This window comes from Antedon bifida, chromosome 4 (genome assembly GCF_963402885.1).
Source record: "Antedon bifida chromosome 4, ecAntBifi1.1, whole genome shotgun sequence".
NCBI classification, from domain to species: domain Eukaryota; kingdom Metazoa; phylum Echinodermata; class Crinoidea; order Comatulida; family Antedonidae; genus Antedon; species Antedon bifida.
The window spans coordinates 27,337,054-27,349,988 of record NC_136229.1 but is presented as its reverse complement, the minus strand read 5'-3'; the positions used below and the strand labels follow the sequence as shown (position 1 = coordinate 27,349,988).

Below are 12,935 nucleotides of genomic sequence, written 5' to 3'. Positions count from 1 at the left end.
TCTTAAGAGAACTTGTTTTAAGTCAATACAATGATTTTGCTTTTATATTATTATACCAACCTGATCTTGAATCATACTCTCAAATCGTTCCCTCAAAACATCTCCTTGTAGAAGTCGTCTATTTTTTTGCCCGATGCGTTTGTTTAGAATTGAAAGAACTTTGGGATCACCAACAACACTCTTCATTACTTCCTAAGAAATATTAATATATAAATGGTTTAAATATATATTTAACATATCAAATAAATGTTTATATATCATTTTTCTCCAGGGTCATGTATTTCGTAGGCATATACATGTGCTACTCTTCTAACATGGGTGAATGATGTACACTGGAATGATGGTTTGAAGACCTTATCTGATTGATTGAATTATGGCCTAAAACGATCAGCCAGACCGTAATTATTGCGGACTGTACATTTACCTCATATCTAACATTGACACTGTTGAATTTAACTGCTTGTTTATGTAGACGGCTGCAGAATTTCTCAGAGCTAAACAGATTGCTTAAGTATAACCACTGAAATAAATTTAAATAGTTTAGTACATTTTTAGAGGAAAAATAGCTATTGAGTAATTGGTTAGCTTCAGAACAATTGAAGAAAAAAATGAAACCAATGTTCCACCGTCTGCAATTAAATTGTGAACAATCTATTCAACTAGAAAAACAGTGTTCATCAACAGATCCGATACTAAACAGTAGTGGAGCTGTAGCTTGAAAGGTTAATGTGCTTGCCTTCCAATCCCAAGTTCCGGGGTTCAATCATGACCTAGTACCATGACTATTTCAACTCCTGATGCATATAAAAAAAAAACAAGATTGTAAGTTTCTTCAATCTGCAGAAAGCTATACAAATCTTACTTTGTGCTGAGTTAGGGTCCACAGGTCAAGAAGTTCATCAACTTGTTGCAGATTATGGCTCCAAATCTCAGCTTCTGTTTTCAATCCAGACAAGTGAGGAGACACTAGCATAGACTGAATAGTCACTCTACTGTCCTGTAAAAGAAACATAAATAAGTTTTGCAACACACAGGATGTGGTACACACTCACGCACTAAACACCATGTGCACTACAACACTATGCATAGTAGGCTTACCACAAACGCTTATGATGCTAACATTTATGGTATTCCTTTCAAAATAAAACCCCTCAACCTCACTCCAAAATATATCTGAATGCATTGGCGCTCTAACTACGCATGTGGTACTATATGGATCACATTGTATTGTATAGCATGTGGAACGTTCAGCCCTATTATATACAAAATATTTTTTCCCTCCATGGTTCTAATAGTATCCACTTTCAGCATTGCATTGTGGGAAGTATATTTAGAAGTGCCAGAAATTGTTTTCCACACTGTTTATGATATTATATAATATCTTCATTTCAAACTTTAAATTTCTACTTTTGCTTTTAAGATAAATGTGCGCATTGTATATTGCTAGATGTATTTGAGATGTTACGTAGCGGTAGACGATACCAGTCCATCACTTCTCGTAGTAATAGGTTTCGCAACAGCAGTAATTGTGTTTTTTGTTATTTATATCTGTATTTTGTGTCTCAGAGCAAACACAATTTCTATGTATATATTTTGTTTTACTGTATATGCAAATGACAATAAAAGGAAATGATGATTTCCACTAATGAATGAATGAATGAATATGTTTTTTGAAGAATGCTGGAACAAATAGCACGAGTTGATATACCTCAAGAAGATACTTTAATTCCTCAATGGCAATCAATGTATACATGTCCACTTCTGTCTTTAATATCGACGATGAGCCTTTGTTCTGTTGGCTGCTGTACATCTGCTCTGGGATATGTTTAGCAAGCTTGAACTCCTTCTCATCCCACACTTTGCGGATCTGTTTCAGCTTTGTTTCCAGGGTGAATTCAGCAAGAGCACCGTTACATATTGTATTCACCTGGAGGCTGTGCTCGCTTAAGTTAAAAGACAGTAGTTCTGCAACTGTAAACTGCTGCCCTGGAATGTATGTCTGGCCTAGGCTTACAAACAGAGCTTTCCAGTGCCTTGGCTGAATACAAAACATTATTGGTTATGAAATAATAGACAAACAAATTAAATCAATGATGAAATATTTCCAACTTGATTTGTTCATCTTCACAATGCAACATTAATTCATTTATGGTCGCAATCAAACTAACTAGAAATCATATGCAAAAATGTAAAAACAAACCATATAAACAAATGTCAGGTTAAAAAAAACAAATAGTGATAGTTCCTATTTGTTTAAAAATGGGATACTGTATGTTTTATCATGGGGAAATAATTAAAGATGTTTTAGAATTAAAATAAGTTGAACTTGAACTTTAACACTGTTGAACTAACCTTAAGAGAATCACTTGAGAGTTTCAGAAGCAGTGGAAGATCTTTCTTAAAGTCACTAAGCAGCTTGAACCAATGTACAAGAACTGCATCGTCACTTGGTAAATCTTCTTTGAACCGTTTTGCTGCAGTGTGCCATAGCTCTACTTTATCAATAGCCTTTTGAACACTCATCTGTAAAGATATTTTGACTGTGATAAACCTTGGGGCACAAATTGTTTCAGAAAAGTGCATTAGAATATGATGGTAAACTGCTTAAAAGAAGAAAATAATGATATTGTTTGAGAGCAAGAAAAATGGTAGATTTGCAAGAATTCAAGCTTATGATTTTGATTATATTCTTTGGTATGATGTTCTAGTGGCATTATCCTTTGGACATTGAACTATTTTCTCAATAGTTCAAATGAAACTGTGCTTCATAAAGCTGTCTACACTATCAAATTTTATGTGACAAAAAATGTGATGTGCCTATAGTTGGTCATATCATTACCATATTTGGTCACATCACACCTTTTTTGTCAAACTAGTTTGATAGTGTACACAGAGCTTAACTGTAAATAATTACACATGATTAAAATGCATAAATTTGTAAATAGCAACTTAAGATTATTGATTAATTGCGTCAATTTTGGATAATCTTGAATGTCTCCATAATATTTAGTGTTAACGAGCAGGCAATAATAGACCCCAACAAATTTATGACTCAATCACAAAAAAATACCTTTCGGAACAATTGCCTCATCCATTCTTGTATAGCATAGGTAGATACTTCAACATACTTCCATAATTCCAGCCTTGTTACGATTCGCTGCATTGCGTAATCCAAGCGCGACGTATCAAATGCTTGTCCTGTGATCATCTCTTTGTGCTTGCTGCATTTCAGCATATCTTGTTGGACTACTTTGAATTCATCAAGAAGCTACAAATAATAATTAAACCATAGTCATATCTAGATTGTCAACTCCAACAAAATCAAAGCTCAAAATCAGTGTTGTTGTACAGGCCCTTCAATTGGGTATTAGAAGACTTTGACTGGCCATTTTTTGTGAAAATGTGAACATTTTACATACCTTTTGACCTACACCAAGAACCTTGGTTGGGTTTTGAGATGGATCCAGAAAAACACCAGAAGTTGAAGCTTTCAGGATTCTCTCCACTTCCTGCTGCAGCTTCTGAAAGTGTTCCTGCAGTTGAATTTGCTTTAGAGGAAGCTGCGTGTTGACAAACTCGGCTGCCTCTTGCAAATGCAGCAAGAAGGCTTCCCAGTTGTGCCATACTCGTTCTTCAAACTTTTCCTCTTCTGGGGTTAAGGATCGATAGCTAAGTCTAATGACCTGTGGAAATAAAAGCGTTGGTGATAGGGAGAACAGAATCTTGAAATAGGTAATATGACAGATAGAGGATAACCAGTGTTCTCCCCAGGCCTTTGAAGCGTCACGGTACCGAATTAATCGACTCTCTATGGATCGGTGGGATTTACTTTTTCATCGGTAACGTACGCAAATCACCAAATAACAAAGGCGCGATTGATTTGCTAGGCGCAATTCATTGCTAGCTGCTTTGATCGTATAATACATTCAAGAAGACTATGATCGTTTTGCTGTTTGCTAGCGCGCTATGATTTTATATTTCCGGCCAACTAGAGGTGTCTTACTGATGAGTAGGCCTAGTTTTATTTCATCGGGGACTTCTCCCCGACGTTTGTATTGAATGCAAAAAATAATTTTTATCGAGTATGTTTAGAGGCAGAAAAAGTAGGCTAGGCTACGATCGTGCTGTTTGCTAGCGTGCTATGAAGTGTCCTTTCCGGCCGGAAAAACTAGTTTTATTTCATCGGGGACTTCTCCCTGACGTTCGTATTGAACGCAAAAACATTTTCTTATCGCGTATGTTTATATAGGTTTTGTTGTTGACAAACTAGAGGTGTCACTGAACATGAATGTTACACGCGAGAGTACCATTTCCGGCCATCTGGGATAACTATTAGTCATGTTATCAGGGGTGGTTGTAGGGTCGCTTCGCAATGTGTAGCCTGCTTGGACAAAAACATGTTGGAGCTCAACCGTCTCCAAGCTGTACAGTATATGAACTTATGTACACCAAGGTTACCCCTAATTGTCTCAAAAGACTAGGTTCTTTAAAGTGCATAATTTTAAAACTATTATTACCTCAAATAAAGACTTGATGTATTCAACGTCTGTCTGTAGCGCCGCCATTTTTAGTTTGTAGACACTGTATCGCTGAGCATACTCCGCAAAACCCTCTGTTGTTGTTTCTTTGCATTTCATTCCCTATTTGAAAGTTGGAAAAATCAATTAAAAAAACGTGATCATTTTATTAGTTTCTGCAGGTTCACATAGAAGATCAAATATAAAATTCTGAATGTGAACCTAGCTATTCAAGTCTATATGTACAATAGATTGTCCTATATGAAAGTGTTTAGGTGAGTATTAGTTTTTTAGTCCCACCATTGGAGGGGTTCTTATTTCCATGTCATACATGTTGTAATATGATATGAATTGCTTCACTTGCCTGAACAACATCTTGCACCTCACTTATAAAAGCTGTAGAAAAGTGTTTGGCCTCCTGAGCCGTAAAATCAAGTAAATCTCGGAAAGCACCATTGAGGGCAGGCACCAACGTCTCCTGTATAACACCACAGTCGACGTAAAATAGCTGGTTATTACTCGTGAAGAACCTGTCTACATTCTTAACACGTTCAACCCATTTACGAATCTGGCTTAACTGGGTCTGCAGGAAAAAAATTAATTTGTTTTTTATTCTACATCAAAATAAATGTAGTAGTAGGAAAAATAATAATAGAAAAATGATTCAAAATGAATAAAGGAAAAATTATGGTAAAAGATAATAACTCTACATAGAAAAACTATTGTAGATCTAGAAACAACAATCATCTACATTGTAACAACAAATAACGTAGAAGTACTGTAGGTAAAAAGAACACATAGGTAAATACCATACTCCAAATATTTAAGTGGTCCTAGTTTTAGAAACTACTGTAGATCTAGATCTATAAAAGCAATCATCTAGATAAATGACAGAATTGAAGTAATCACCATCTATACATAGTAAACTTTCCACATATTTCTGTGGTCCTAGTTTTAGTGAACTATTGTACAGTAAATCTATTTATTCTATCAAAAGCACTCATTTCTAGATTTCTAATGATTTTACCCTTGCATCATCATAGCTGATGGTAAACCCATGCTGTAAAGAAAGCCACAAAATGGATACAAATGAACGCATTATATATTATGAAAGGCCATATTCAACCATTGAAAGTTTATGTTCACAGCTTTAACAGCTTTTTAACTAAATAAACCTTTTGTTTAGATGTTATTTAAAACATTATTATATTATTAAAACGGCCAATAAAAACAAACAACAGGGACAACAGTGTACAATTACAATGCTTCTATCTGATCTTTCACACAAATACACACAAAACAGATTTGGAATTTTTGGTTGATTAAAAAGTATGTGGTGTAATGATGTTTTTAGGCATTAAAATTTGAATGAGCACTATTTTTGTCTCTCTTCAAGTGTACAAAGAATATATGCTGGAGTAACAAATACTTTCAAATTCTCAACAATGCAAACTGAAGCATGGTTTCCATGGCCGATGTAGAGTTGTAGAAGATCATCTTGTTGATAGACAGAATATTCTTTGGGCCCAAAATTCTTTTTTACCATTAAAAATAAAAAATCATACCTCTATTGTGTAGGCTTGTGCCTTGTGCCACGCCTTGGCTGAATCTTCACTCCATGATTCTGTAAATTTGTGTATCTCTGTCAGCCATGAATGTTCCGAACAGAATGTATCGATGTCTTGGATAGCATCGTTGAGTAACTTGAAATACATCTTGTAGGAAACTTGCATTTCAACACTTTAATAAAGGAAAAATAATCTAATAAATGTGTTTTCTAGACTCTGTGCACCTTTTAAGGATCATGTGAAAACTATTCTTACTGCAGTTACTGCAGTAAACTACATTTTCATACTGCAATAATGTACAGTATGATTTTCAGTTTCAATGTAGAAGTTTATGAGGCAGACAATGTAATAAACAGTGGTGTATATTGATTATCAAACAAATCTTGCATAATTAGGTTTACAAGTAAACAAAATGTAGTAACTGCAATACAATAATTTTGACATTTCTTGATAGGAAATAATGTATTTTTTCATCATCTTTCGCATACCTATTATTTGAGGGGTGCATTTCTAGAAATAGAGTATGATGATACATTCTACAGTAACAGACATACTGATGATGATGATGATGATAATGATTCAGAAAGAAACACTTTAAAACTTACTCTTGAGATAGCTTTTCCTGAAGATTGACCTTGTTGAGGGCGTTATATTGGCCAATGAATCCATGTCCTTCTACAGCAATACTGGTACAAAGATTCATTCTTGGAACTAGGTCAGGGGTCAACACTCCCATGATATCAGATTCTTTTGTTGGATCCTCTACAAAAATAAAAATATACAGTACATAATTTGATCATTGAAAACCAGTGGCCATATTCACTAATAACACTTAATTAATTAAAGAAATATTTCCCTTAAATATTAAGAATTTCCCTTAAATTGTATTCACTTAGATAGGAGTAATCTGCATAATCACAAAGAATATTGAACCTTACCTCTAGTAGACATGGTTGGTTCCGTCAGGTGTGTACTCACGCCATCATTTTCTGATGATGATGTTTCATTTTTTGTTTGTTGAATAACAGGAATCACTGGACTAGCAACACTCGCACAATCAGCTCTATAATGTTGCCAAAAATCAAAATTGTATTTAACTGCATTTCTGAGTATAGACTAAGAATAGGACAGGCTGCTTAATCAATAGCGGCATCAAAGGAATGCATACAGCTATTGATGGTTTTGGTGGTAGAACAAATCTTCTCAGATAACGATTGTAAACCATTTTTACTTGCCTTTAAGCATGCATCATTCAGAATTACTATCCCTGTCAGTTCTTTTATACATGGTTGCCAAGGATATGATCCTATGGCAAGAAGCATGTTATAGAAAGTTTAATATCTAATCCACTATTATGAACAGTGGTTATAGATAGGAATGTTATTGCATAATAAACTCACGGTTGTGTGCTGTGGTTTGACATGGCTGATGTTGTTTCCTCTTCACTGGCCAATGCCTTGTCATCCATTGATGTCGCTTTCTCCCACATCACTTGCGCTACACCTTGTAAGCTACTGGTTACAATCTCTGAGAATTTGTCTTTACTTGGGAACAAACTCAAGCCACCTAATGTTATGAAATCAATAGAATAAATAAATATACATCAAATATTAATAAGGCTTTAGCACCCACAAGTACCTGGTTATAAGCCTGCCACTAGAAATAGACCATAAGAAGCCACCTTCAAGTGAATCATAATTCATTACAAATTAATAGTTTATCAAGTCAAATTTCATATTATTTCACACATCAAATATCAATGGAAAGTGTTAAAACACAATTATTCCAAACCCTTGATATGTCAGGTATTACATTCATGACGCAATTATCATAGTGGTAAAGTATTCTGGGAACTCAGTGGTGATTACTTATGAGAAGTGGTCAAAGTATAAGTTAACTGAATAATTACAAACAAAATACAAAAAGTTTACCAAACTCACTTGATTCATTAAACACAAGCTTGGCAGAAAATAGAGCCGTTCTATTGTCTGCTCGTCCCTCCACCATTGTATGGTTCACAAAGGTACAAATGTTAGCTCTTGCGAGTGCCAGCAGGTGGGCTAGGAGCATTTGATCAACCAGCTTCACAAAGTTACCTAGATATCTGTTTCAAATAAAAACAGTTGATTAAAGGACCAATACTACATCAGATTTGTGGGCAATGTGCCACGCTCTATACCTAAATACATGAATATTATTATTATTTATGATATACATACAACTATCATTATACAGTATTATTTTCATTATTATTTTTTAAAATCATAAAACACTTTCACAGTGCTTATGTAGCTCTAACATTTTGAAAGTAACAAAAATTCCTAGACATTCAGGAAATGCAGAAATGTGTCTAGCTTGAAGAATGATTGTTCAGTAGGCAACAAACCGCAATCATGAACAAAATCAAGCCTAGCTTACTTGTTAACGTTGAATGAGACGAAAGAAGCAAGATGTGTTTGTTTTATTTATATAAATTTCCAAGGATAACCATAAGCAAAATCATTCACTATCCTTCTTAAATGTGGCAATCCTCTTCACAAGAAAACATATACTGATAGAGTATTATATTTTGTTTTGCTTACTTTGCTTCATCCTGGGCATCTCTGAGGTTTTTCTCTCTCTGTTCTTTCTTCATTCGTTGAACATGCAAGGAATCTTTTGAGCTGAAACAAGAAATAGAATGAATAAAATTCTCAAATTCAATACGTAAAGTCATTTTTACTAATTCTTTTGATTCTCAATCAAGCTTATGCATGAAAGGTTTTGCAATCGTTTTTGGCTCTTAGTACAAACATTCACTCACAGAAATAAATACAAACTATGTTTCAATATACTACGGTGTAAAAACCCGAATAAACAATTATTTTAAAATCAACTGAACATGTTAGAACACATGGTGTTTTGGTAATCGCAATCATTTTGAAATGTTATTGCTTTTATATATCTTTATATAAAACAGTTAATAATAATTGAATTTTTATGAAATATGTTTTTGTACTGTACATGTATTGTATTATCGAGGGCCTCAATGATCAGCTTTGATGAATGGGCTACCATCATGAAACATGGTTAAACAAAAAACAATTCTTGTACACAAATTGTTTTTACTTACAAAATTAATTTTTCATTTTTTGTTTGTGCTTCGCAAAAAGTTAACTTGGCAATTGTATCTTTACAAGTTGTGTCTACAACCAATTTGCAGTATCTGAAGAAAGAAGAGTGATAATTGGTAATTAATGAATAAGCAAAACATATGATTTGTGTCTAAACAAATGATGTCAACATCAATATTACAAATACTGTAGGCCATCAGCTGGTGCAAATATATTGACAAAACGAAAAATGGGGAATACATGTTTAAAAACAATGACCAACTCTTATTAAGGAGACACATGTTTAGGTCCCAAATAGGGATTCTATCTTATTTATTATTTAGAAAATAGGCTGGATACAATTGACATAGTGCGGACGTACATCTACATACTCCCGCCCTCTCACAAGCCTGTCAATTCCTTAGGAAACCACTGGGCCATCTTATTCTATTTTATCACAACCCATATTATCAACGTCAATATCTTTATTATCTTAGAATAAAATATTTTATTTCACAACTTACTCAAAGAATTTATCAAGTAACTGTTCTCCAGCTATTTTTTTCTTCTTTGTAATTTGGTCAAATTCAGTCAGTGTGTAGCAGCGACTAGAAAAAAACAATGATAAGCAAAATATATAAATAAATTATAATTATACAATAACTGTACGTAACTGATGTCAGATCTGAAATTAGATGAAAGATATGTACTGTATTAAGTTATGTCTACACTATCAAACTTTATATGAAAAAAAATGTGATATGCCAATATATGGACACGATGATGTCATATCACTACAATATTTGGGAACATCACATTTTTTTTGTCAAACTAGTTTGACAGTGTAGCAAAACATTTAGCTAAAATGTCAGAGATAATATCGGGCATAATGAAAGAATACTGTAAGTATTATTTATGCTACCTGATACAGACATCCAACAAAGGCGCGTCTTTATCCTATCCTAACTGTGTGATATGTAAAGATGGGCCTTAATTGTTGAGGTGTTTGGATGTAGCAAGGAATTTGTTTGGTTGTGGTCCCTGCAGTAGCATAGATTGATAACTTTGGGAAATTAGAAGGTTCCCCACGAGCACAAACGAAGAAAGTGTTTTAGATAGAAGAATCTATATGCAAGTTGTTTGCCCTTTTGAATAGTTTCCTCTCTTATCGTAATTGTTTATAAAATAGATCATAATAAATCGTAATACCTTTTGTTGAATGGTAGAAATTCTATAGTGTGAAGTTCCTGCAGTAGTCGCGATACATGCAGTAAAGATGATCCAAAAGTAGGATTACATTTTAACAAGATGTTTGAGACATGGTGATGGGTCTTGCAAAAAGCCTTGTAACGTCGGTTGGCCCTCCACCTGTAAGAGATATATTAAGAAATTGTAAAGTGCAATGTGAACCATACTATTCCACAAACAATGGTTCACATAAAAGTGATTGGTAGCAACTGGAATAGCATATATAATTATAAAATGAGAATCTTGTGGAATCATTATTAAAGAACTATTAAACAGCGGACATCAATCAATATTTTTTCTTATTTTGGTTCTCTTGGTAAATTTTTTATCTTTTATGATTCTTTTTTTGAATGGATTAGACAGATTCCCTTTTTTACTCAAGCTCAAATTCTGTTCTGCCGAGCACTCATATGGGAGTTTCAAAGTGTTGGAGAATGGAGCAGTAAAAATGGTCCTTCTGCATCATCTTCCTTTTTTTTTTTTTGGTTACCTAGTCATTTCAAACTAGAGACAGCAAAATGACAGGAGCTAGGTCATGACAATTTTTTAGTCTTTTGTGGAAAAAAGAATCTTGATTACTTACGTTAAAAATACTTTCCGCATAATAAAATATTTAAAGAATGGGATTTTTGTAAGTGCACTCCACAGAACAGCCTCACGATGCCAATCAAACAATTCCATGCTCTCAGCAGGTTCTCCTTTCACCTTATGCATAATTCCAAAGCATGAAATAATCCAGTGTTCCTCAGGATTAGCCTGAAAATAAATAATTGTTTTTAAATATAGAATGTTTGTTTTCTGAATATTACACATAGTAATGCTTCTCTATGATTTAAACTAAAAAACCTCAGTCAAGGAATCTATTTATGTAAGTTTTTTGTTTTAAAAATGTTTTCTCTAATGCACCAGAGAGCTTTAAAACTACACTTGAAAATTATCTGCTATCTTGGATTCAATATGGCGGCCAAAATGGTATCTAAAATTGTACACATGTTTTTATGTTTGTTTATTATACAAATTTACAGCTACACCTGCATGCATCTATACACATGGGTTATCAAAATGACCGGAATTGTATTGGGAAGCTTTAAAACTACATTCATTGAAACCAGTCCAGGGTATCCGTGAATATAAAGATTCAAAAAATTCAATAGAAATATTTAATTTATTGTTTGAGAGGTGTTCATCTATACTGAAATATTTCGGTACAGATCTTACAAAATAGATTAGAATGCAGGATAGTGTAAACTAATTCAGAAACATTTACCTTATGTTTTGGGACAACAACCAAGTCATATGGTCTGAAATGACGAGTCTCAGCTTTGTTGAGGTAAACAAAATTAGCTTTGCCTAAGTGACGGCCTTTCCCAAACATCTCAACAGCTTGTTTTCCAGTAATTTGTACAGCGTCCTATCATAACAAATTAAAAAATGGAAGTATAAAAAATTGGAAAAAAAAACATATATAAACATACGTATATGTGTATAGTACATTCAAATGTTGGAAGAAATTCATCTGGTTGTGGAATAGGTATTACATAAAATTTCTTTTTGAACAACCAAAAATAGTATAAGCGAACTTACAGTACGTTTCGAAACCTATCAGGTTTCATTCTCAACTGGCGTTTCATTGTCTAGCGTTGTTAATCCTGATAGGTTTCGAAACGTACTGTAAGTTCGCTTATACTATTTTTGGTTGTTCAAAAAGAAATTTTATGTAGTACATTCAAAATTGTAAATTCTGACCAAACATTTTAGATAGTATGGTATATGGTATGCCCACATACAGTAGGGACATACAACATGTATTAACATAAAAGACTAAATAAAAAACACTACCGCTATTATTGTCACAGTGGTCATGATTAATGTTAGCAGGTTATCAATATAATAAAAGATGCAAATTGAAAACATACTTGTTTTGGGTGTTCTTCAGCAGGAGTATCAACTTGACATTCTGACTCTGTCAAGCTTTGTATGTCATCACTTAACGCTTCACTGGTTTCATGCTCAACTGTTGTCTCGGATACCTACAGAGAGGCAATAAATGAAAACAATTAGTAAATACAGTTAACTCTCCCAATACCAAACTCTCTGAAAACCGAACACTTTTCCAAAACCAGATATTTAAGTCAAAAACGTCTCAAAATCTTTTTTAACATTAAAAACACATTTAGAATATCATACTTTTTGGAAAACCAGACATATCAGGCTACCCCAAGGGTGTCCAGTATCAGGAGCGTTGACTGTAGTAGCCTATCCTTTTATAACTAGTTATTCAGGGAACACCCTAACGAAGCTGCCTTCTAATCCCAGGGTCCAGGGTGCAATGCTGACCTAGCCCAGCATTAAAGTTTCTTCTCCACTGAAATGGAGCTGTGCAGAAGCTTGGTGGTTAACATGCTTGCCTTCCAATCCCAAGGTCCAGGGTTCAATCCTGATCTAGTGCTAGGGCTGTAAACTCACTACTCTTTAAACTCTAATCCTAGGCCTCAAATGAGACTTAGTTT

At 34.0% G+C, this 12,935-nt stretch overlaps 1 protein-coding gene across 1 annotated transcript in view; it reads right to left on the bottom strand.

Annotated features, from left to right (window-relative positions):
- LOC144839304 (dynein heavy chain domain-containing protein 1-like) overlaps positions 1-12,935 on the bottom strand; it is a 103,967-nt gene that overhangs the window by 85,667 nt on the left and 5,365 nt on the right. Inside the window, exons 8-28 of the mRNA XM_078694621.1 lie at positions 12,342-12,455; positions 11,693-11,836; positions 11,009-11,181; positions 10,387-10,545; positions 9,702-9,785; positions 9,198-9,290; positions 8,668-8,748; positions 8,026-8,189; positions 7,486-7,651; positions 7,024-7,148; positions 6,691-6,847; positions 6,083-6,257; positions 4,882-5,100; positions 4,518-4,640; positions 3,420-3,683; positions 3,071-3,268; positions 2,353-2,523; positions 1,709-2,038; positions 863-997; positions 425-520; positions 61-192 (exon numbers count right to left, since the gene is read on the bottom strand). Of these exons, the coding sequence (XP_078550747.1) occupies positions 61-192; positions 425-520; positions 863-997; positions 1,709-2,038; positions 2,353-2,523; positions 3,071-3,268; positions 3,420-3,683; positions 4,518-4,640; positions 4,882-5,100; positions 6,083-6,257; positions 6,691-6,847; positions 7,024-7,148; positions 7,486-7,651; positions 8,026-8,189; positions 8,668-8,748; positions 9,198-9,290; positions 9,702-9,785; positions 10,387-10,545; positions 11,009-11,181; positions 11,693-11,836; positions 12,342-12,455 (3,303 nt within the window). The remainder of the gene's footprint in view (positions 1-60; positions 193-424; positions 521-862; positions 998-1,708; positions 2,039-2,352; positions 2,524-3,070; positions 3,269-3,419; positions 3,684-4,517; positions 4,641-4,881; positions 5,101-6,082; positions 6,258-6,690; positions 6,848-7,023; positions 7,149-7,485; positions 7,652-8,025; positions 8,190-8,667; positions 8,749-9,197; positions 9,291-9,701; positions 9,786-10,386; positions 10,546-11,008; positions 11,182-11,692; positions 11,837-12,341; positions 12,456-12,935) is intronic.